At 60.3% G+C, this 20858-nt stretch overlaps 1 protein-coding gene across 1 annotated transcript in view; it reads right to left on the bottom strand.

The window, feature by feature from the left end:
- Positions 1–20058, bottom strand: part of ARHGAP8 (Rho GTPase activating protein 8) — a 49183-nt gene extending 29125 nt beyond the window's left edge. Inside the window, exons 1-4 of the mRNA XM_047066417.1 lie at positions 19948–20058; positions 17324–17467; positions 8105–8192; positions 3694–3825 (exon numbers count right to left, since the gene is read on the bottom strand). Coding sequence (XP_046922373.1) covers positions 3694–3825; positions 8105–8192; positions 17324–17467; positions 19948–19984 — 401 coding nt within the window. The 5' untranslated portion in view covers positions 19985–20058. The remainder of the gene's footprint in view (positions 1–3693; positions 3826–8104; positions 8193–17323; positions 17468–19947) is intronic.
- Between the last annotated feature and the right edge of the window lie 800 nt (positions 20059–20858).

Here is a 20858-nt window from a genome sequence, read left to right as displayed (position 1 = left end):
GGCGGGGCGCACCGAGCAGTTCGCAAGGGCAGGCCGCTGGGAGAGCCCCGGTGCGCCCACCGACGGGGTCCCGGGCACCCACTTAAAGAGCCTGCGTGCTCCCCTCATTCCAGAGTAAGTCAGCGCAGAGCCACGAGGCTGAGGCAAGGAGGCTGGCACCGTGCGGGGTGGCCTGGCGTCCACGTGCAGCCAGCGCGGTCCCCCTGTCGCCCGCTGTCCGAATTTCAGGAATTTGGGGAGCTGGTTGTAAAAAGCAGCCGTGATTGAATAATACGAACACGTAATTAAGTAACTCATGTTAAACGCCAAGGTAATAAATACTCGGAACTCCTCACTTCCGGCTCATTTTACTCCCCTTACTCTTTCCTGCGCCCCCGAGGCTATTCTGTCTGTGTATCTGAATAACAGAAGTCCATACCCGGTGTCCCCCTCCGACTCCGCGTCCAGGGGCGGCACGCTGGTGCCCTGAGGCTGGCCACGGTGGCAGGAGATCGCACGGGTCACAAACCAGTCACCCCAAGCCCCCGAGGGCTGGTTAGCACGCGCGGAGCAGGGGGCTGCCGGGTCGGACCCCGGGGGGCAGGGGTGAGGACAGGGGAGTGACAGAGGCCGGGAGGGGGGTGCTGGAGCCGGCAGGTGTGCGTGAGCAGGGCTCCCTCACGGGGAGGTGGCGGGACGGGAAGGCGGTGTGTGCAGGGGTGGGGTGGCCCGATCAGTAACCGGACCCGTGAGGGGGGCTGATCAGATGCTGGGTGACAGACGGGCAGGCACGTCAGTGAGGGAAGCGCGAGCAGCGCCTCCCCACCAGAGACGAGGGCTGCAGACCCACAGAGGAAACCAGAGCGGGCCCCGGGCTGCAGGACAGGAACAGCGGGCGTCGGGGTGAACACGCGGGGCCCGGCAGGGACGGACAGGTGTGAGCAACACCCCAAGGGTCCACGGGTAGTGCCTGGGAGCCAGTCACCCCAAAAGCAACAAGCACACTACTCTGACACCCCGGCTCCTAGAGAAATGGCGGAACGCCCCGTGCGGGGTGAGGACAGTGTAAGGGGCGCCCGGGGCATCTTCTTGTGCTAGAAAATGGGGAGGGGGGGCACTCAGCGTAAGGGGACACGTCTGAGGGCCCCAGGAGCCAGGCTGGAAGGGGGCCCACTTGGCCGAATTTGAATTTGAACGCTGAATATGGTCATGGATTATAACCCATTGAAAGAAACAGGAAATCACAAGTCCCCATTGATACGAATGAGCCAGGACGGCTAAGCTCTTCCTTATGGTAAATTGCCGGTGGCTTCAATCACCGCTCGGCCACCGTCCCAGCAACCACTGGGCCAAGAAACGGCAGTGGAGACAAAGGCCCACCACAAGACCCTTCGATGGGGAGCAAGACACCCACAGTCTCAAAGTATCTCCCAAAGAGATACTAACTAAGGACAAAAAGAACGGCTCTTCATGCAGAGAGGGGGGAGGTGTAGCGACTTGTGGATGGTCCAGGGTCCCAGAGGGCAGGGGCCACCGAGTGCATCCTTCCGTGGAGGTGGCTTCCCGGAAGGGGGTCGCAACACATGTGGGGGGACCGGTTCTCCCTTGAAAGGAGTGACCTGGAGGCACAGTCTGGAGAATAAGGAGCCAACAGCCAAGAGAAAAAAATTCAGGAAAACCCGCTGGGGTGCAGTCACGGCAGACGGAAAACCCTTGCGGTATAAATCTCACCAAATTGGATTTGGAGCTCCACTTGCACACCTCTGGTGACGGGGGACTCACTATCCCAGCAGACCCTCCACTGCTGGTTCCGATGTCTAGAAGGTCCATCTTTCTGGATTCTATCGAGCCAAGATCTGTGATCCTACGCCCACCCCCTGGTCCACCTTCGTGGCAAGTAGGGACTCCCACAGAATAAGTCGGCCACCTTCCATCTGACAATTTATCTGTATCAGCTCACCACAGGCCTACACAGGCGTCTCACTTCTCCTCAAGCACCTTCCGTGGCTCTCTGTTGCCTCCTTCACCACCTCCCTCCGCGATTCCCCAGGGGAACCCATCCCCCCCCTCGTCCAGCCCTCCCACCACGCAGCCTCAGCTCACCCGACTCTTTCTTCGGTCTGCCACTTGGCAATGCCCTGCCCACCCCTCCAGGGGCTGCTCAAAGGCCGCCTCCCCCACCCGGCCTCTGGCCCCACCTGGCTCCCATCTTCCCGCCCAACACGGAGAGCCCGCCACCTGCAGACCCCTTCCCCACGCGCAGGGGAGGGGACGGAGGGCGGCAGCCAGGCACGGTGCGTGGGCACAAACACACCGCTCTGCGCATGCGCTGTCTGCTCAGGGACCTTGAGGCCGCAGGGGAGGGGCCGGCGATGCTTCGGGGACAACCCAGGAAAGCTTCATGGGGGAGGGGCCAGAGCTGGGGCCTGGTTGCCTCTGGCTCCGCTCAGGGCCGGGCACCCAGTGTCAGGCAAACGGCGGTGCAGCTCAGCGACAATCCTTTCCCCGAGACACAGGCCAGAAAGCCAAGAAATTCCTCCGAAGGTTCGAGGCCCAGCGACAGCAGGACCCAAAAGACGCGAGGGCGGGCTTTGGGAGATCAGGCTCCGCCTCCTCCACCCCGCCCATCAGAGCTCTGAGGGGAAGACCTCCAGCACGGGTTAGAAAGGCCTTCGAGAAGGAAAAGCCAGAGAGAGGAACACGGGACACCTGCGCGAAGGCCGGACGGTGCAGTCTATTAGCAGCCCCGAAGAGCTGACTGTGACACAAGACGTCGCTCAGCAAAAAAATCCGCCAGCCCCAAGCCGTTGCCAAGGGGTGCGCGGGGCCCGGGGCGGGACAGGGAGAGGGGGTCTCGGCGGGGGGTCCCAGCACGGCCACACACCAGGTGCGGGATGGGGGTGGGGGAGAGACACGGCTCTCTGGGGCCTGTGCGTCCGCACCTGTAAAACGTGCTGCCCACCTGCCCACCTCTCCGACACGAGGCACCAGAAAGCCCCTTGCAGGTGGGCCTGCACAAGCACGAAGGGCACCCGGAAGACGGCGCGAGCCCACGTTTCTCTGCCATGTGTCTTGGGGGTCAGTAATCTGGGGGACACGGGCCAGACCCGGCCACCTAGTACTGCACAGCCCTGCAAGCTGTGAAGGGTTTCACGTTGTCAATGGCCGGAAAAAGAATTAAACACACGATAGCTCAGGATATGTGGGAATGACACTCGGGGCGCCCGGGGGGCTCGGTCGGTTGGGCGTCCGACTTCGGCTCAGGTCACGATCCCGCGGTCCGTGAGTTCGGGCCCCGGTGCCGACCGCTCGGAGCCCGGAGCCTGCTTCGGGTTCTGCGTCTCCCTCGCTCTCTGCCCCTCCCCTGCTTGCACTCTGTCTCTCTCAAAAATAAACATTGACAAAATCACAAGAAAGTGACACGAAAGTCACATGCCAGGTCCGCCCCCGGTTTCCGTATTACCTGTGGCAGAACCCGGTAGCTGCCGCAGCAGCCTGGTGGCCCACAGATACGGGCCGTCCGGCCGCCTCTGCCCCAAACGACAGCTCTGGACAGAGCCCCGGCCCCCAAGGGAGGGGACCCCGAGCTCCTTCGGCCTAGCTCCCGGCCCCCTGCCGCACAGCCGAGACCCCTCCTGCCCCCCCCCCCCCCGGGGCCTGCCCGTCACTCGGCGCAGCCCTGAGGCCCACCCCCGAGGGCTGGAGGGCACACACCTCCCGTCGAACTCCTTGTAGGTGCTCTGGAGCCAGCCCAGGGACGGCTTGTTCCGGCTGTTCAGCCCATAGTGGAAGTAGACGATGGTGTAATCGCTCTCCACGTACTGGTCCAGCGTGTGCTTCAAATACCTGGGCACAAAGCACAGACTCGGTTTCGAAAATCACGCTCCTGCCGTCGCTGAAACCAAATACGCGTTCGCCGCAACAGAAGCTGTGGGCACCGGGGACGGGCCGGCACCGGGTCACGTGGGGACACGTCCAGGGCACCGGGGAATCCACCTGCAGGGGCCCTGTCCTCGTTAGCTACATGAGGCTCAGTGAGGTTGGTACTGAAGGCCACGGTCACACAGCACGTGGCAGGCCAAAAAAGGGCCCTGAAAACACATCCGTGTCAAGCCTCTGGAACCTGTGAACGTGACCTGATGTGAAACGGGTCTCGGCAGGTGTGTGATCGAGGGAAGGCTCCTGAACAGGAGCTCATCCAGGATCATCCAGGTGGGCGTGTGTGCCGATGGGACAGACAGAAAGAGGGGAAATCACGGAAGGGGGTGTGTCTGAGAAGACACAGGGGAGGGTGACGCCCCCCGACCCCGGGCCAGGACCACGGGCAGCCACCAGAAAACAGAAGCCAGGAGCCTCCTCTCCTGGACGGGGAGCTCCCTCTGGAGGAGCAGGGCCCAGTCAACACCCTGGTTTGGGACTCCTGGCTCTGCCGGAATAAACGTGTTGCTCTGTCCCACAAACAAGCAGTAATGAGCTGCAGCAGCCACAGGGGACTCTCGGAGGACGCACCGGGATTCAAGCCCAGGACGGACCGCTCAGCCCCCCCACCTCAGACTCCCTGCCCTTCTGCCGCACCTCTAGAAGCAGCCACTTCCTTCCCGATCAGCTCCGAACGTTTTTCTTGTGCCCATAAAGCAGGATCCTGACTCTGCTCTGCGGTCACCTGACCGCACGCCACAGTACAAGTTCTAGAAAGCTCCGCGGTCACTTCCCAGCCCTTGGTCCCTCCCTGCCTAGCTGCGGGACCCGCTTGAAAAGGCCGCATCCAGCCACCCGCAGGAGGCGAGCTGTTCCGTCGGCGTTTTGGCCAGGGCCCCTGACGTCGAGCGGGCCGGAACGGGCTGCCCAAGTCGCCACCCAGAAGCGCATCCTGGAATTCAGCCCGGATTCCGTGCCACTGGGGCAGGGATCACACCTGCTTCTGCTGTGAGCCGTGCGAAGGCGGCCTGCCCGGAGCCCCGGGTCCAGCAGGTTGTGGGCCGGGTGCTCACGGGGACGGAGTCCGCGGATCTGCTCCAGGAGAAAACCCCAGCGGCCTCTGCCTGTCTGCAAGGGCTCAGCTGCCAGCCTTTCACTGCAGGGACACTGCGGTGGGCCCTTTACCTCACCCAAAAGGGCGTCAGCTTCTCCTCTGCTCATCTGACTTCAAAGCAACATTAGAGTGGCCTCTGCCCAAAACACTGGCTCTCTGAACAGCAGGCCTTTGCACGTATTTACTCACTTAACCCTGTGAGGCAGGCACCATAGACCCATTTTACACAGGAGTCAACTGAGGCCCGAAGAGGCGAACCAGGAAGGGCAGAGCCAGGATGTGAAGGGAGCAGCCTGGCTCCAGAGTCCACTCTCTTGCCCACACTGTCCCGCCCCCAGAGAGCCACATGCTCCCGCCCGTCGTCTCTGAGGTATAAACGTGACACAAAGCCATCCTGCCGTGACCCTGGTTTCGGCTTCCCTGTTGTGGGAGGAGTTCCAGGTCCCGGATGCTCTCCGGTGCGCCGGTTCACACACCCTCTGGACTAAGCCGTGGAAGCGCCACTCACTAAGACCATCCCTTCTGTCACCCTCGCAGACAGAAGCCAGACTGAGATCTCCAGTTCCAGAGTCCCGCACCTCCGGGGCCTCCCCGCTTCTGTAAGGACAGTCACTGTCGCGGTCCCCAACTCCCTCGCCAGGGGAGAGCAGGGGAACGTCTGGCCAGCTCGCTTATCCACGCTGGACGCATCAGCAAAAGCGGGCACCCGTGGCCCAACGCGCTCCCCAGTTCCTTCCACAAACACGCTGAGCCCTCCTGCTGTCAGAACACATCTGCCAGGCGTGCTCAGCACAGGAAGCCATTAACTAAATTACGGGTTGAGCTGCAGAGACACGACTTATTTCTTCACCCACTTCAAAAATAGGAGCGCGCATCTGGCCACAAGAAAGCCGCCGCGTGGACAGGGAGAGGGAGGATGGCGTATGCGGCGACAAGGTTTTCCGTGGAAACGTGGAGAAGGCTCAGCCTTAGGGCTCTTCCTAGCAAGGCCAAGAAGCCCACAGGCACCTCTGAGTAGATTAGAAAAGATGCTCCTTCTTCTAGCTAGACACTCTCCAGCACTGGGTGAGAAGAGCACCAGCTGAATGGCAGCCCCTCACGGCGATGCCCCTGTGCAGTGAACAACCTACACAACTGGTCACAGAGGCCATGCTGACCACTTCCTTCTGGGAGTGAAGGTTTCTGAGGGAGGCGGGCACGCGAGAAAACACAACGCACCAGCTGTCGTCAGAGGCTGGTTGTTTTTGGACCGAGGTGAAACTCCTAACAGTACCATTTTAAAGCACACGCTTCGTGGCATTAAGTACATTCCCCATGTGTGCAACCGCCACATCCATCCCGTTCCAAAATAATCTCACGGCCCGAAAGAGAGCCCCCACCCATTAGGAAGTCAATTACCCCGCCTCCTGCAACCGCCAACCTGCTTTCTGTCAAGGTTACTTCCCTCTTTGCAAGGAAAGGAATTCCAAACACGTTCTGGCCCAGCGGTGTGACTTCAGCGAGAGCCGACCCGCCGGTCGTGGGTCATGGGATGCCACAAAAGGAAACAATCCGGCAAGGGAACGTGTCAGCCTTGGAGGACCCCAGACGAGAGCTCTCTCCTCATCCGGCTTCTCTCCCCCCCCCCCCACCCCGTGTGCCCCGTAACGCTGCGGGCGCGCTGGAGGGAGGCCAGCACCTCGCGGGAGGGCCGGCCCGCTGTCCGGGGTCACCGGCCGCCCCGGATGCGGGCGCCCCTCGGGAATCCCGCGGCAGGTCTCGCCGCGCAGCGGCAACAGCGGCACCGGCTGGAGACTCCTGAACACCTGCTGCCAGGCTCTTGCCGTTACCGGTGCGCCTCCCGCTGCCGTGGGAAGAGGCTTTGACAGACCAGGTCGGATGCTCGGGTCGAGGGGATTCTCACAAGACCCCCGGCCCAGAGGCTCCCGAGTGCTTCCGGGGCCCGCTCACGCTTTCACTCGAGCTGGGGGCTCTGCGCTATGTCGCGGGGGGAGGAGCAGGTCAGCCAGAACGGTTGTGACCCGGAATGGAAGCCGTAGCCAGACGTGAGCCAGGGTCTGGCCGTGCGAGTGAGTCGCAACCGGCAGGCCGCCAGAGGGCAGATTCGAAGGCAAGGCGCAGCCGCGTGCGCCCCACAGGCGCGAGACCACCACCACCAAATGTGGTGACCGAGGCGAGTCCCGCCGGCCCCCAGCCTGGGCAGGTACCCCGGCAGGGCCTCGCTCGCGGCGAGATCCTGTGCGAGAGGGCACTGCGCCTGGAAACGCAGCCACGGCGGGTACTCGAGCGGTGCTGCCCTCGGGGAACGTCCTCCGCTCCAGGCCCCGGGGGTCCCGCTCACCCACAGAGGGGTTCCGTGCAGCGGCTGCGGTCAGTACACGCGGGCTCTCACGAAGCTCATGGGGTCGATCGAGAAAGGAGGCACCAGAAGCACCCTGGCCATCACACGGAGCGTGCAGACGTCACAGGGACAAGACGGGGGGCGATGGCGGCCGAGGCCGCAAGCACGTAAGCGGAAGGCCTTCCTTCCGAGCAGAGAACACTAAGCAGATGCAGGAGACGGGGCTCCCTGTGGCTCTGAGAGGGAGGGAGGCTTGAAAGGGCCCCGAGATCTAGGCCCAGCGCTTCGGACGGTGGACCCAAAGCCACCCAAGGCTGGAGAGGCCATCAGTCCCACAGGTGGCTTTGCTGACCTGGCAACAGATGTGACATCCATCCGGGGACCCGCTAGTCAATGTTCATACATGAGCCTTTAGCCCTAAACGTCCACTCTGTGCTGATGGTGAGGGAGAGGCCTGCGCACAGGGAGGCGGATACACACGTGTTGAGGGGCAGGCAGCCTATAGGGTGTGCGTGCACACAGAGGGAGTGTGTGTGCGCTGTGTGTGCCCATGGCAGGTGTGTGCACAGCGGGCGTGTGTGTGCGTGGAGAGGGAGATACGCATACGGTCGTGGGGAAGGCAGACCACAGGCTGTGCGTGTGGATGGGGTGTGTGTGTGCACAGGGGTGTGTGTGCACGGGTGTGTGCACGCACACCGGGAGGGCACACGCACACAGGGGGGCGTGTGTGGAGGGACACAGGCAGGACTTACTCCAGCAGACGCCTGTGGTTGAGCTCGTGGGAGGGGGGCATCCGGCAGCAGCTGAACGTGATGACCCGTCTTCCAAAGCGATCCTCCCCTGCAGGAGCAGACACGGGGGTGAGGCCCGCCCGCACCCGAGGCCCCCCTCCTCCCCTGCGGGAGCAGACACAGGGGTGAGGCCCGCCCGCACCCGAGGCCTCCCTCCTCCCCTGCGGGAGCAGACACAGGGGTGAGGCCCACCCGCACCCGAGGCCTCCCTCCTCCCCTACGGGAGCAGACACGGGGGTGAGGCCCGCCCGCACCCGAGGCCCCCCTCCTCCCCTGCGGGAGCAGACACGGGGGTGAGGCCCGCCCGCACCCGAGGCCTCCCTCCTCCCCTGCGGGAGCAGACACAGGGGTGAGGCCCGCCCGCACCCGAGGCCTCCCTCCTCCCCTGCGGGAGCAGACACAGGGGTGAGGCCCGCCCGCACCCGAGGCCGCCTTCTCCAGGGACACCCACAGGCATTAATGGAAAAAGGAAGCCTCCTGAGCAGCCGGCCGAGCTGAGAAGCCCAGGTGGCTGGCAGGCGGCACCTAAGGAGCATCTACTACGGATGCTCTGTGCACATTAGCCAAGTTCACGTTCACCACCAGCCTGCACGCTGGGAGCAATGTCTCCATTTTACAAACGGGCAACGGGCCCTGTGCAAAGCCACACGGGGCTGAGGGCCCCAGGACTGAAACCTGGACGCCTCTGCCTTCAAAGCTAGTGTCTGCTGCTTCCTCCACACAGCGAGTGTCCTCCGGGGCGTCCCCAGGACTCCGGGCCCTGGAGAAGGCTGGGTGGCCTGGGGGACAGTCACTCCTGGACAGGACCTCACAGGGTACAGGAGCCCTGATGATCGGTGCTGCCCCCCGGCATGGCCCAGGTGACCCTGTGACTGTCCCCACACAGCGGTGCTCACCACGCAAGGGACAGTGGAGGGGGGATGCTCCCCAAGGGCCGGTGTCTAACCATGTGCCCCAGAACCCAGGCTCGCTGCCCGTTGCCTGTGCCCAGATTGTGTCCGATAATCAGTCACTGATCGACTGAAAGACGCGTTGTAGAGCCTGAGGCGAACAGGTACTGTCTGAGAAATCGCACAACTGTGAACTCACTTTCGTGGCGAAGAAGCATTTGCATCTGTTTCAAGGGTTTGCTTGAAATGGGGAAGGATGAGGGGCGCCTGGGTGGCGCAGTCGGTTAAGCGTCCGACTTCAGCCAGGTCACGATCTCACGGTCCGTGAGTTCGAGCCCCGCGTCAGGCTCTGGGCTGACGGCTCAGAGCCTGGAGCCTGTTTCCGATTCTGTGTCTCCCTCTCTCTCTGCCCCTCCCCCGTTCATGCTGTGTCTCTCTCTGTCCCAAAAATAAATAAACGTTGAAAAAAAAAAAATTAAAAAAAAAAAAAAAAAGAAATGGGGAAGGATGAGAACTCTGAATCAGACGAACCAGAAATGCACGCACGCACACATACGCACGCTCATGCCCCGGCCCCCTGCACACGCCCGGGGCAGCTGCTTGTGATTTAGGACACGTGTGGCTCTTTCCAGGAGCCTGGAAGCTTCTCTGATATTCAGAATTCTAGCGCTGTTCTGGTTTCCAGACACAGCACCTTCTCATCGCACGGGCTCCTTAGGGATTCTGGTCATGCCTTCCCATTTGTTTAGAAAGCCCCTGTTTGGAAAGACTGCACCGGGACCCACACGGGGATCTGCTTTGCCAAATGGGGGCCTCGATGGCTGCGCCTGGAAGAAGAAAAGCGTCTCCCACATGCTGTTTCTACCATGTCGGGGGCCAGGGGCCCACGGCCACCCTGAGTCTGTGCTCGCCTGTGGGAACCGAGGGAAAAGGACGGCATTGCTTCTCAAGTTGGGAATCGTCTGTGTGGCTACTGAAGAAACAAGGAATCGATTCCTCCCAGGGTCGAAAGACATTGTTAACGTCCGTGATAAGAGGCCAAGAACACACGGCATCATCATCTGGAATCAGACCAAGTGGAAAGCCTGCGATGTGCTAAGTCATATGGCGAATGGAAGACCAGGTCAGCAAACGCTCGCCGAAGACCCACCGTGCACTCAGCTCTGGGGAGAAGGACCAGACACGACACCCGCCCGGCCCCACCGATCTGGGCGAAGGGCAGTGATGCGGGGACGGGGTCTCGGCCCAGCCCCACAAGCCCCCGAGAAGCCACGGGGGCTCTGGCAGGCCAGGCCATTTCTGCAGTGACTTCCACGTGGTTGGGTTTAGGCCACGCTTCTCAGGTGAGGGGTTCCATCCTTCACAGGACGGTGCTCGCTTCAGACGGCGGACGCCGGCCGGAGGTCCCCAGGCCCCCCCCCCCCCCCCGCGCTTCTGACCAGCTGGCTACAAATCCAGAGGTTCCCACCACCCCCTTGTGATCGATAATCCACTCGCTCACTTACGTTTTATCAGAAAGGATACCAGTCAAGACCGGCCAAGAGGGGAGACGCGCGGGGCGGTGTGTGGGAGGGTCCTGCCCACGGAGCCCCCGTGCCCTCTCCCCGTGAAGTCTGGAACACCGCCATGTCGCCACCGCGCAGGGCAGGCGCATCCAGAGTGGTTCCGGGGTTTCATCACACGGACGTGGCTGACTGAACTGTGACCCAGTCAAGGCGCGGCTCGACCGGTCAATCCAGAGGCACTGCCGACCAAATCCCTGGCTGTGGACTGAACGCAGTCTCCAGCCCCTGGAGGTCACGACGCCCAGACTCTCCGACCCAGGTGGTCGCTCCCGGCACAGCAGCTCCACCCCGAGCTGTCTCAGTGGCACCCGCGACACGGGGTCCTCCGTGAGCCTCCCCTCCGGCATAAGCCAGCAGGAGTCACAAAGCTCCTCCCATCACTTGGGGATTCCAAGGATTTAGAGGCTACTTCCCAAGAACCGGGGACAAAGTCCAGACACATTCTTTGACCCCACCGCGTCTCACGACCCCGCACCCCCACCGTGGTCAATCGTGCCCGAGGGGTGCACCGCGGGGCGGGGACGGACATCACCCACCGGGCCAGAGGAGCAGAGGCCGAGCTCCAGAGAGAGGAGGTGAAGCTTCTTCTTCTGCGGATGGGGCCTGGCTGAGGGCAGGGCAGGCGTCTGCTCACGGGACGCCCTGGGCAGCCGAGGAACAGCACGGGGTGTGATGCAGACGTGCCATCGCGGGCGGCAAGGGGTGACGGGAAATGATGGTGAGAAGAGGTCGAGGCCCCAGGGACGAGGAGGGTGAGGGTCTGACTTTACCCGGTTGACGGCGGGGAGCGGTGAGGAGGGTGAGTAAGGGACACCATCTTACTCACTCAGTGGGTTATTCTGCAGGCCCTTTGGCTGCTGGTGAGCATGGCCTGAAGCGGGATGTCCCAAGTAGAGACTGCGAGGGGGATGGGAGGAACAGGGGACAGGGGACAGAGACCCCCAGGACTGGGGAGGGGCCCCCAATGCTGGCTTGGGCTGCTGGGCCATTCACGGAGGGTGGGGGAGGGTGGACACAGGAGCCAGAACCAGTCTGGCAAGCCGCGGGGGAGGGGCGCGGGGGAGGGGCAGGGCCAAGAGGGGAGCACCGGGCACAGCTACGGACAACCGCTGAGGCAGCATCAAGGACGGAAGCTCCCTGGTGCAGAGTGGCGATGGCCTGGGAGTGGACGCGGGGCCGGGGGCCGGTGGATCCCAGGGAAGAGTGAGCCCCCCCCCCCCACCAAAGCCACCCAGTCAGGATCCACAGAGGGTCCTGGTGGGTGACACTCGGGCACCACTGAGGCTGAGAAGCAGAATGTCCCCACCCCAAGACGGCGAGAAGCGAGAGACAGGAGCAGAGCAGAGCTCAATGCCAGGCAGGGCAGAGCCTCACAGAGGAGCGGGGGGGACAGGCACAGGGACCAGATGCCCTGCCACACAGGGGCACAGCAAGGCCACCCCAGGGCCCAGGGTGAACAGCAGGAAATTCCGGGCAAGAAGTGTGAACTCAGGCTCCCGGAAAACCCCAGGGACTTGGTGTCCAGGGACCCCAACCCTCCGGGCCAGGCCAGAACACAGCGGGTCTCCATCAGACCCCAGAGCCCTCCCCAGACCACGCGTTCCCTGGTTTGTCGAGGGGGGCGGGAGGGGCTCTCGGCCTGTCCCTGCTCCCGGGCCCGTGGCTGCTGACAGGCCCCTTGCTGGCCAGCTCGGGTCAGCGGGCCCAGAGGGCAGGGGGTGTGCAGAGACGGGGCAGGTCAAGAAGGATGAATCCCCAGCCGAGGGGTCTGGACTCAGTTCAGCCACGCAGCGTGAGCCCCCGCCATCCGCCATCTGCGAACAAGGGTGAGAAGCTTCCCGGGCGGCGCACGACGCGGGCACGGGCACGGCACTGAGGCAAGGACGCGGGGAGGGGCTGGGAGGCCGGCGCCTGCATCCGGCCCGGGTCCTTGCCCTGTGGGGGCCTCCTGCTTGTATAAACCACTGACTGGCTCCCTCACTCATCATGAACACTTACTGTACAACGTTCCTCAACTTGCATGATGCTGAGTTACTATGGAAGGCCTTCTCCTCTCCTCAAAACCAAAAAGGCAACTAACTTAACTTTTTCTTTTCCTTTTTAGTGTTTGTTTGCTTATTTAGAGAAAGAGAAAGAGAGGAAGAGAGACAATCCCAAGCAGGCTCCGCACCGTCAGCACAGAGCCCAACGCGGGGCTGGAACGCACGAACCCGTGAGATCCTGAGCTGAGCGGAAATCGAGAGTCGGATGCTTAACTGACGGAGCCACCCGGGTGCCCCAGCATTTTCTTTTCGTATCAGTAGACTTCCAAACGTCCCGCCAAACTACGCCCACAGCACTAATCAGACTGAACAAACTCTCACGGCAGGTGCAATGGCAAAAACAACCTGGGTCCCTTATACGGTTCTCTCCGCAGCTGACGCTTTGGAAAATTTCCATCATAAAAAGTGAACAAAAAGCGAGGGAGGGAGGCACAGGCCGGCCCTGGCCCCGGGGACAGAGTCCCTGCCCCCCACAGCCGGGCAGCCCCACACCAGCCTCTCTGCACCGGCACGCAGTAAGTGCTCAATAAATGCGACCCGTTACCACGTGCCAGGCCTGACGCCGGGTGCCTCCAGGTGTGCTGTTTCGTTTACAGAAGAGGAAACTGAGGCCCGGAGAGGCCACGCGAGCATCGGGGCCGGGTCCACGCTTGCAGCTGGCTGACTCCCGGCCTGCACGGGGTCCTCTGCCCCCTGAGGACCCCACAGTGGCAGCAGGGAGGCCTCCCGCGTGCACGCCTGCGCGGCAGCCCTGAGGAATCCCCGGGACGTCCGGGATCCTGCTTATTAAGCAGTCGAGGCGGCATCTGCATTAATGACATCAGTCAACATGAGTGAACACCCCCTCGTCGTTCTCTGGTAACACGGGCCAGCGTATCGAAAACGGGCTTCAAAGTGATATAATGTGCAAGGAAATGAAAACCATCAATAAGATGCAAATTCTCCGAGGCCTCAGTGTAATTCATGACCCCTATCCCTCCCCTCGCTGTGCACAACACAGCATCGCTCACTGTCTCCAAGGCGGGAGAAGCCCAGTTTATGAATAAAGAAGTGCTTCCCAGAGCCATCGCCCAGAACGCGCTCCAGACGATCTGTCATCCGCTCCGAGTGAAGGACGATTAAAATGCATAATAAAGGCAGTGGCCATCTAACCAGGAGCGATTTGGGAGTTCGTCTCCTTGGGTGTCTGTTTCAGGGCTGCTCATCGTTTTGCAGAGAGGAAGGAAATGCGAAGGCCCATTTTTCTGCATCCTGCAGGGAAGCCTGGCTGGGGTCTAACCTGGGGACAAAGATCTGGGTGTGGGGTGGTGACCTGTCACCCAGTGGAACCAGATCCTCCTGTCCTCCTCTTCTCTGCCACTCGCCTCCTCTGTGTCTCTGGATCACATCTCCAGCCTCTCTGCTGCTCCGGCTCCAACCTTCCCCCTGCCCACCCCACTCGCCACCAGGTAATCTCCCCCTGGGCTCACAGCCCGGCCCCCGACTAAGCTCCAGACGGTGACCACTGAAAATACTGAAATCCGGGGCGCCTGGGTGGCTCAGTCGGTTGAGCGTCAGGCTTCGGCTCAGGGCACGATCTCAGGGTTCGTGGGTTCGAGCCCTGTGTCGGGCTCTGTGCTGACAGCACAGAACTTGCTTGGGATGCTCTCTCTCTCTCTCTGCCCCTCCCCTGCTCACTCTGTCTCTCTCTCAAAAATAAATAAACCAAAAAAAAAAATTAAAAAGAGCGATGACCCCCAACTTACTTCCCAGGGCCCCCGTCTCTTGATTCAATCTCCTGCACCCCTGGAAACCTCACCCTACCGTGCGGCAAACCCTTCCCAGGTAGGTTTCTGCTTGTCCTCCAGGCTGACATTGAAAACCTCTCTCAAATTCATCCCCTCTTCTCCACGCCACCGCCACAGCACAGGCTCGGCCCTCTGTCCTCGCTTCCGCTGGGTCCCCCTGCGGCTGCCATCAGCACCCTCCACACCGCGGCAAGAAGGGTCGCTCTGAACCACAAGCCCCCTCCTCCGCCTCAGGCTCCCCACCAGGACCAAGTGCAAACTCCTGAGCACACCCTGTGAGGTGCTGAGAACACGGTTCCCGCTAAGCAGCCACCCTCAAAAGTACAAAAAGATCTAATGGGAAGCGGTCTATATGCGATGGGCTTCATTTGTAAAGACTGGGACAGGTTAGGGGCGCCTGGGTGGCTCAGTCGGTTAAGCAGCCAACTTTTGATTTCGGCTCGGGTCATGATCTCACGGTTCATGAGTTCAAGCCCCCACGTTGGGCTCTGTGCTGACAGTGCAGAGCCTGCTTGGGATTCCCTCTCTCTCTCTCTCTCTCTCTCTCTCTGCCTCTCCCCTGCCCGTGCAGGCTCTCTCTCAAAATAAATAAACTTAAAAAAAAAAAAGAAAGACTGGGACAGGCTGAAGGGAAAAGCATGGAGAAGGCGTATCTACCAACGCCAATAAGGAGAAAGCTGGTGCGGCTGTCCCGGCTAGATTAACGTCAGACATGCTAGGCGAGGAGTCACCAACACGGGCGCACGGCCGTTGGTAAAGGAGGGCGTTCAGGAACACAAAGTTCAACAACACGTCAAGAAGACCTCGCAATCCGAAGGGTACCTGCCCCTAAAAACAAAGCATCAAGACCCACGGAATGAGTGGACAGAACCAAGGGCAGAAACGGACACGTTTCAATCGTGGGCGTTTTGGACACTCCTCAGTCGACAGCTGATGAAGTAGAGAAGTTAGTAAGGACGCAGAAGGTCTAGACGCCGTCAATCGACAGGACCTCACTGAAATACACAGAACACGCTGCCCGATCCTGGGACACACATTCTTGCCAGGTGTACGAGGGACGTTCACCTAGACAGCTTTCAGGCTGCAGAACCTGTTGATACTCTTAAGGCTACTGAGGCCCTCAAAAGGCTTAAAAAAAAAAAAAAAAAAAAAGAGTGGGTTGTTTCTATAGCGGTTGACCATACTAGAAACCTAAAAGAGGAGATTTAAAAATATTCATTCACTGGGGCGCCTGGGTGGCACAGTCGGTTAAGCTTCCGACTTCAGCCAGGTCACGATCTCGCGGTCCGTGAGTTCGAGCCCCGCGTCGGGCTCTGGGCTGATGGCTCAGAGCCTGGAGCCTGTTTCCGATTCTGTGTCTCCCTCTCTCTCTGCCCCTCCCCCGTTCATGCTCTGTCTCTCTCTGTCCCAAAAATAAATAAACGTTGAAGAAAAAAAATATATATATTTATTCATTCATTTAAAAGTAACCCACTGCAGGGCCCCTGGGTGGCTCAGTCGGTTGGGTGTGTGACTCTCGATTTCAGCTCAGGTCACGATCCCAAGGTTGTAGGATCGAGCCCCACGTCAGGCTCCGTGCTGAGTGTGGAACCTGCTTAAGATACTCTCTGTCCCTCTGCCCCCTCCCCTGCTCATGCTCTCTCCCTAAAAAATAAAAAAAAAAAATGAAATTTAAAAAATTAAAAAGTAAAAATAACCCATTGCATACTAATAATGTATTTTTTATTCTCAGGAAAAGTAACTCTATTTCTTGCCTTCCTTTGGTGGGCACCTGGTCTGTGCTCCCACACTGGGTCCGGTGTTGGGGGAGGGGCAGAGAGAGAGAGGGGGACACAGAATCCGAAGCAGGCTCCAGGCTCTGAGCTGTCAGCACAGAGCCCGACGTGGGGCTCGAACCCACGAACCGTGAGATCATGACCCGAGCCGAAGTCGGACGCTCAACCGACTGAGCTGCCCAGGCACCCCCCTGCTACCTAAACCTTAAAGGTTCTCCAGAAGGAACACTTGGGGCTTCAGATGGTTGACCACCTGTCCAACCCCCACCCTCTCCTCGTCTCTCCGAGCTGAGTGTGCACAAAGGATGCCCATCTGTGCCTCTGGGGCCTCCAACTGTCGCAAACCATTCCTCTTTCCTCGACAAGATTCCGGCTGGGAGGGGACAGGAGCTAATGTTTACGGAGATCTTAGTGCAGCAGTGAGGTGGCAGGGTCCGCGCCTGCGATGGCTAACTCCACGTGTCACCTCGACTGGGCTAAGGGACGCCCAGGCGGCTGGGAAGACGTTCCTTCTCGGAGTGTCTGTGAGGGTGTTTGCGCCGGAGAGCGGCGTTTGAACGGAGGGAGGAAGGGCACCCTCCCCAGCGCGGGCGGGGGCCTCGACAGAACAAGGGGCACAGGGCGAATCTGCTCTGTGCTTGAGCCGGGAGATCCACTTTCTCCAGCCCGCGGACAGGGGCCCCCAGTGCTCCCGGATCTCCAGATCTTGCTGGGAGTGCCACCGTCGGCTCGCCGAAGGCAGACCCTGGGACCTCTCCGCCTCCACGGTCGCGAGAGAGCCGATCCCTACGATAAACCTCCTCTCTCACGTCTCTCCACATATCAACCCACACGCTGCCCACGTGAGAAACACACCAAGCGGCCCCGATCCCCCCGCGCCTGGTCACAGCGATGCAACACGTTCCCCGAGCCCCGCCGCTGGCCGTAGGGGAGGCTCGTCTTCTCCGTCCGGACAGGTGTTTGTTCCCTTTGAGGAAGCAGCATAACACTGCCCTTGGTTAACAACGCCAAGGAGAGGGAGGCAACGGGGAGGCAGCCCGATGAACCCACCCCCACCCCACGGGGCCCACGGGAACGCTGGCACCTGTCGGGAATCCTGGGACCACCCAGCTGCAACCCACCTGCCACCTGCAGGATACCGTGTCTGGCCACGTCGTAGAAGGGGTGATTCACGCTGAGCGCGGGGTCCTGGCCAGGTGTGGGCACCACCAAGGGCTTTCTCGCTATGCTCAGGGCGGCCGCCTTCTCTTCGTCCCTCCGCAGCTCTGTGGCAGACAATGAGGATTACAGGAAGTCAGGTGTCCTCTTGAGAAAGATGGGCAACGAGGGAGCCTCCCGGCGTCTCTTCATAGGACAGTCACCATGCCTCAAGAGTGCACCCACTGTGCATCTGCTCACTGTATACCTACTGTGCGCCCATCTCTGTTGTGCACCCACTATGCGTCTGCTCAGTGTTCACCCTCCCCTCCTGTGCACCCACTGTGCGTCTGCTCAGTGGGCACCCACCTCTCCTGTGGACCCACTGTGCGTCTGCTCAGTGGGCACCCTCCCCTCCTGTGCACCCACTGTGCGTCTGCTCAGTGGGCACCCTCCCCTCCTGTGCACCCACTGTGCGTCTGCTCAGTGGGCACCCTCCCCTCCTGTGCACCCACTGTGCGTCTGCTCAGTGGGCACAACCATGGAGGGATAAAATGAGACCTGGGGGCGAATACTGTCCTCCAAACTGACAGGAGTGGAAACTGAGGCTCAGAGACAGGGAATGAGTTGCCCAAGGTCACAATGCTCATTGGCAGTGGAGTGTGGATTTGCACTTGATTTCCCAACTCCAAATTCCAACCCAGGCCCTCCTGGGAAATGTGGATCCGCGCAGCCGGCAGGAAACCGTGGCTGGGTTGAGGGCAGAAGGGGGTCACTGTGCCTCGAAGAAGGAAGGAGTGCTGTCTCCGGTTTAATTTTAGTAGGTGAGGTTCCTTCATATAAAACAAATCAAGACAGAGCTCTTTCCAACGGGAAACAGAATGGGGCCTTGAAATTTCAGGTGAGAGCAGACTGTGGTCCCCAGATGTACTGGGCGGAAGAGCGTTGCTCCAAGATTCACGTCTGCCTGGAAGCTCACATGTGACCTTGTGTGGAAACAGTGCCTGTAGAGAGGAAATTAGTTCAGACGAGGTCACACTGGATCAGGGTGGGCCCTAAACCCGATGCCTGGGGTCCTGCTAAGAGAAGAGACACGGAGGGAAGCATGCTGACATGCGGGCCGTGTACGATGTTAAAGCGAGTCGTAGGCAACAGTGCGACCCAGAGAACTGGAAACGGGAATTCTAACAAATACAAGTGCACGCCGTGGTCACAGCAGCACCCTTCACAACAGCCAGAAAGTGGCCCCGGCCACGTGTCCGTCCGCGGATGAGTGGACACAATGTGGGCTGCCCACGCAATGGAGTACTACTTGGCCGCAAGAGGAACGTGGTACTGACCCGCGCCACGATACAGACAGCCCTGAAAATATTACGCTACGTTAAAGAAGCCAGGCCACAGGATGCGGGATTCCATTTACACGAAGTGCCCGGGACGGATAAATCCACGGAGTCAGAAAGCACACTGATGCCTGCCCGGGGCTCAGGGAAGGAGTGACTGCCTAATGGGGTGTGGGGTTTCCTTTTGGGGCGAAGCAAATGTTCTAACAGGTGGATACACTACACGTTATGAATGAGCTAAATAATACTTCACGATGGCTCATTTTATGCCATGTTAATTTCACCTCCGTAAAAAACGGAAAACAACGGTTCAGCACACGGGGGCCCGGCCACAAGGAAACGTGAGGAGGCAGAACAAACCGGACCGTCTTAAGGAAGGCAGCGGACGGAGGAAACAAGGATGCCCTTCCCGCATCCCTAACCACACCGCTGACATCGGGCTCACTGCCCTGCCACCGTATGGACCCAAGCGAGAGATGCTTTACTGTGCCGCACGCCTTAAAGCAGCAAGGGGAGCAAACCGGAAGGCGTAATTAATTGCGGGCTCCCGGGAGCCCGAATCAAGCAGCACAGGCAGACGCAGCCAAGGCTCCCCCCAGCATCGGGCGTGATGCACTGATGCTGCATCGCAGGACGGAAAGTCATTTCTTTCAGGGCCACGGGCCTTCGGCGGATCCTCGGGAGCCACTCCGGGTTTTTGCGAACCTTGAGGACAGATGTGCACTAGAGGGAGACGAACGGGGTAGCCTGGCCCCGGTGCGCGTAGCAGGAACGGCCTCTCGCGGAAACACGTGCACACGTGATGTTAACCAAACCGCCAAGGGGTGGGTCTATGCAGAGGCCCTCCCCGCAGCTTGGCCCCTGTCACGGGGTGCCCTCAGCCGTGTGTTCCAGTCACCCCGGGCCTCAGTTTGCTTGTCTGTAAGATGGGGATGTGGACGCTGGCACCTTGGCGGGTAGCCTCAAGCAGTGAATGAGGATGTTATCCCATCTGAGCCTCATAACAACCCAGGAAGGTGGCTCCATCTCGGAGGGGCTCACCTGAATTTGCACAAAAGAACCCTGGAAAGATTAAAAAGTCACTACCTGGGGCTAACGGGGGTGGGGAAGGGGTAAGACCCCAGATGAGGGAGAAGGACAACCTCACCAAGCCCTTCTTACAGGGCTAGACTTTTTCCAGCCGCGTAAGCGTATTAGTATCTGTTTAAAGCAAACATCCGCCAACGGCCTCCTCGCGGGACGAGGCTGGAAGGAGAACGCGCTTTTACCTATTTCGGCCAGCTCCTCCAGGTCCGGCTGGGACATGTTCTGCTGCTCTCCAGGGGGGCCCAGCACACGGCCCCGATGCCACCTCTCAGGGGTCCGGGCACGGGGTCCTTCCGACACCCTGAGGGAGAAGCACACGGAACCCGGGGACATTGAACACACACGTGCACACGAGGGCTCAAGGAATGAAGGAAACACCCTTCAAGCAAGGGCCTGGTTTGCTTTTCCCTCCTGAACATAAAAAAAGCACCCACTTCTGATTCTCCAAGACCCCGTGTCAAGACGATGTTTCCACCTCTGTTCCCCTGCCCAGCCCACCCTCTTCCACACGGGGGGAGGTCCACTTCCACAAACAGCTCTCGCAGCCAAGGGAGCCTGAGCCCTGGAAGGTGGCGCCGACCCCATGTGTGGGCCCCTTCCTCGGGACTGGTGCCCCTGGACGGAGCTCCTGTCCCCAGGTGGCCCGTGTCCCAGGAGAGCGGGGCAGGGGGGCAGTGGGGGTGGGGCACACTCAGAACGCGAACAGCCCTTTCAGGGCCGAATCATTTCAAGACCCCCGTCATCTCTGCCCAGAGAGATGCATGGTCACTCCCGCACCCGTTTTATGGAGGGGAAAACTGAGGCCATCAAAGATCTATTAGAACGGCTCGTGCCTCTACAGCTAGGAGTTACCAAACGTGGTTGTTCTGTGCCCAGGATAACGCTTCGGTACCTGTGCAAATCTTTACGAGAAATCCCTGTTAGTACCCAAATGATGGCATATGATTTATCCACGAAAAGGAACGCAGGACTGACACATGCTACCACGTGGATGAACCCTGAAAGCACTGTGTTAGGTGAAAGAGGCCAGCCACAAGAGATGATCCCATTTATACGAAACGTCCACAAGAGGCAAGTCCATAGACAGAAAGTG

Source organism: Lynx rufus, unplaced genomic scaffold (assembly GCF_022079265.1).
Source record: "Lynx rufus isolate CCGP_SWC_20201006 ecotype Redwood Valley unplaced genomic scaffold, mLynRuf1.p SCAF_7, whole genome shotgun sequence".
NCBI lineage: Eukaryota > Metazoa > Chordata > Mammalia > Carnivora > Felidae > Lynx > Lynx rufus.
Note: the sequence above shows the minus strand (reverse complement) of the source record. Positions and strands in the feature narration are given on the sequence as shown.